At 31.4% G+C, this 3,594-nt stretch overlaps 1 protein-coding gene across 1 annotated transcript in view; it reads right to left on the reverse strand.

Annotated features, from left to right (window-relative positions):
• LOC106336532 overlaps positions 1 to 514 on the reverse strand; it is a 1,588-nt gene extending 1,074 nt beyond the window's left edge. Inside the window, exon 1 of the mRNA XM_013775380.1 lies at positions 253 to 514. Within this exon, the coding sequence (XP_013630834.1) occupies positions 253 to 514 (262 nt within the window). The remainder of the gene's footprint in view (positions 1 to 252) is intronic.
• Between the last annotated feature and the right edge of the window lie 3,080 nt (positions 515 to 3,594).

Below are 3,594 nucleotides of genomic sequence, written 5' to 3' on the forward strand. Positions count from 1 at the left end.
TATAGATTCTGCTACCATACGATCTTCCTCCTTCACTACCATATGTCCCTTTGAAATCTTCAAAACACATATCATCATCTTCTTCCTCATCCTCATCCTCATCTTTAACCTTCCCATACTCACTGTAATCCTCAGCATCATCAACCACTTCAGCAACAACATGGATATCATCATCCTCGCCCCCATCATCCTCCTCCCCATCATGATTTTCATCTTCAGCCATATCATCATCATCTTCATCCCCTTCATCACCTTTATTCCCTTCATCAGCTTCATCCCATTCATCATCCTCTTCCCCTTCCTCTGAAACAGCTTTCATCTTGCTAAGGCTTGATACACAATGACGTACTTCATGCGTTTTAGCTATCTCGAGCAAGTTCCGAACTTGTCTATCACTTGTAACATGAATAGGAGGGGTGTCTGAAGCCATATGTTGCATCATTGCCTCTGGTAATGAGTAGGCTAACTGCACAGACTCTGTGTTCATGTCCAGGTTATAATCTTCTTGAGCCATTGCAACAAGTTCAGCATGCGTCGAACCTTCACTCAAAAAGAACAGTCTCGCTCCTTTGAACTTATCAACCACCCAATTCTAACAGCCATCTTTCAACAACCATTCTCTATACACTGCATGTTACTGACGAACAATCTGAAAAAACAAAACAAAACAAATTAGCAAACATAAAACATGTATGAGTTAAAAGCACATTAGCTATAAACTTTAATTAACATGAATGTTGGTAACCTAATAAATATCACCAATTAAGTTATAAATTGCATTCAGTAGCCCAAATATTCATTAATAAACATGAATTAACAAGAAAATGTTAAAAAGTCTTTATAGTTTTAGAGAAAATGCAAGTTTATTAAACACTGACGCAGTCGACATCCACGGGGTCGTCTAGTAAACCTCCAGAGAGGTCGTCTATTTAGGTCATTTTTGCAATTAAAATTTTACAAAGGACGACTTCCAGAGAAGTCGTCTCTACAGCAGACTTCTTTGGAAGTCTTCCTTTGTAAATATTGACATACTTTTGTTTAAAAAAAAATCTCGAGAAACCCAGAGAGGAAGTCGTCTGGGATAAACATGTTAGTTTTGTAATTGACCGGATTGTGTCAGAAATTTGACTTTCTTGTCGTCTAGTAGAAAATCAAAAATTCAATATTTTATTATAACGAGACAACTTTCATGTAAGTCGTCTCAGGTTAGTTTTGCAATTGGAAAATAAAACAATTTTTTTTGTAGACGACTTACACGGTAGTCGTCCGCCAGACGACTTACATGTAAGTTGTCCAAGATAAGCAAGGTTTGACCAGAATCTCGGAATAAAATCTTGGACGACTTCCATGTAAGTCGTCTAGCGGATGACTTCCGTTTAAGTCGTCTAGAGTAAATTAAATATTTAAGTTTTATTTTTCAATTCCAAAACTAACCTGAGACAAATAAAATATTGAATTTTTGGTTTTCTACTGGACGACTTCCAAGTAAGTCGTCCACGGAAAGTCAAATTTCTGACATAATCCGGTCAATTGCAAAACTAACCTGTTTATCCCAGACGACTTCCACGGAAGTCGTTCTGGGTTTTCCGAGATTTTTTTTATCCAAACAAAAATGGACGACTTCAATATAAGTCGTCTCTAAAAAAAGATTTAAAAGTCAGTTGCAAAATTAACCTCTCCTTTGACCAGACGACTTCTAGGTAAGTCGTCTACGCGAAGAAGACTTACCCATAAGTCTTCTTCGCGAACAGATCTGAATAAAAACTCGATTTCATACCTTAAATTAGTGAGATAACTTCCTTAACACACATAAGTCTTCTCCAAGCACACAAAAGCTCAAACGAAAGTGACCCACTAAGAATCATAACCTTCAATGCCTCTATGAACCATAAAAATTTTAGAATCAAAATCTTGGGTTTTTTGGGATGAATATGGTGAGAAAGTAAAGAGATGTTGTTTTTAATTCATAAGAATTGAGAAAAGAGGAAGTGTAAATCGATTTTAGGTGCATTAAGAGCTTCAAATTGGTTGTTCATGGTGGTTGGTGTATTGATGGCAATGACAATCTTGTAAATACTCTAAGATGATGAGGTTGAGAGAGTAAAAAACCCATTTTCGAAAAAAGAAAAAAAAAATTAATGGCATTTTCGTGAATAATTTGAACTTGTGAGGTGAATAGAGAAAATAAAAGTTCCAAAAAAATCATAGGTTAGTTTTGTGGTTGACTTTGAGTTTTGGGTCAATTTTGCAAAAAGTCCATATTTTATATATCTAAAATATGAAATTTAATATGTCAATAACAAGATTTTATAGTTAATATATTATTATATATAAAACTATAATTGCGATAGCTGTCTTTATAAATAATAATTTAAGTTTGTTATCTAAAAATAAAAATTCTAAAATTCATATCAAAATTTTAGTATTTAATCTTTATTATGAAATTTTATAAATAATATAAAAGTAGATAATTTTATTAAAATCACAAAAATAAATAAAGATTTAGGTAATCTTAAGAGGCTTTTTTAAAAAATAATATGAATAGTAATGTATATAGCAAACAATACGTAGAAATCGTTTGAATGGTGTCACGTATAGTAAATAATGTATAATATATAAAATATAATTATATATTATAATTTAAAAATAAGTGTTATTAATATTATTTTTAAAGATATTCTATTTATCAAAAAAAAAAAATATATATATATATATATCTTAAAACTCCTGTAAATCATATTCACATGTTCCCACATTCAATATCTCGTGTTTTTGTTAATGTGAAAACAATCAAAATTGCACAGGATATTGTTTAAGAAAAATTAAATAAGTTATAATATTTCATAAAATTTAAAAGTAATATTTATACCTTTCTTCAATTCCAGAATGTCTTTTGTAAGTTTTGATATTAAAAATAAATTCTGATGGATTCATATCAAAAAGAATTTCTGAAGAATCCTTTGTGGTATTGGTACATCAATGAAAGAATGAGTCCATATTTATAAAAAAAATGGAACCTATGGATTGAGTGGTTGGAGAATAAGATTTTTACATTGAAAAAAAAGTCACGGACACTTGACAACATTATTAAATCATGTTGAGTGGTTGGAAAATAAGATTCTGTCATTTAAAGCTGAAATTGACGGATAACATTGATGAAAAAGTCACATGCACTTGATAGCATTATTAAATCATGTTGAGTGGTTGCAAGATAAGATTCTCTCATTAAAAAGCCAAAATCACGGATAACATTGACGGAAAAGTCACGGATCACAATGAAGAATAAGTCACATGCACTTGATAACATTATTAAATTATTTTGAGTGGTTTTTGATAAACTTTTATATTATTAAAGCATAACGTGACAATATATTATTAAAACATCAACTGAAAACAACATTATTAAAGAAAAAAAGTGACAAACAAACATTATAAAAGCATTAAGTGACATGATACAAACAAGCATGGAGTGGTATGATGCAGACAACCACTTGTGACTACAATTAATTTCCAAATAATTTTTGATCAACTGTTCGAACACATCTTTGCTCTGGTCATTGAGATGTTCCTTTTCACTTAGCTTCAGCCACATCT

The sequence above is a fragment of the Brassica oleracea genome, chromosome C1, assembly GCF_000695525.1.
Source record: "Brassica oleracea var. oleracea cultivar TO1000 chromosome C1, BOL, whole genome shotgun sequence".
In the NCBI taxonomy this organism is placed as follows: domain Eukaryota; kingdom Viridiplantae; phylum Streptophyta; class Magnoliopsida; order Brassicales; family Brassicaceae; genus Brassica; species Brassica oleracea.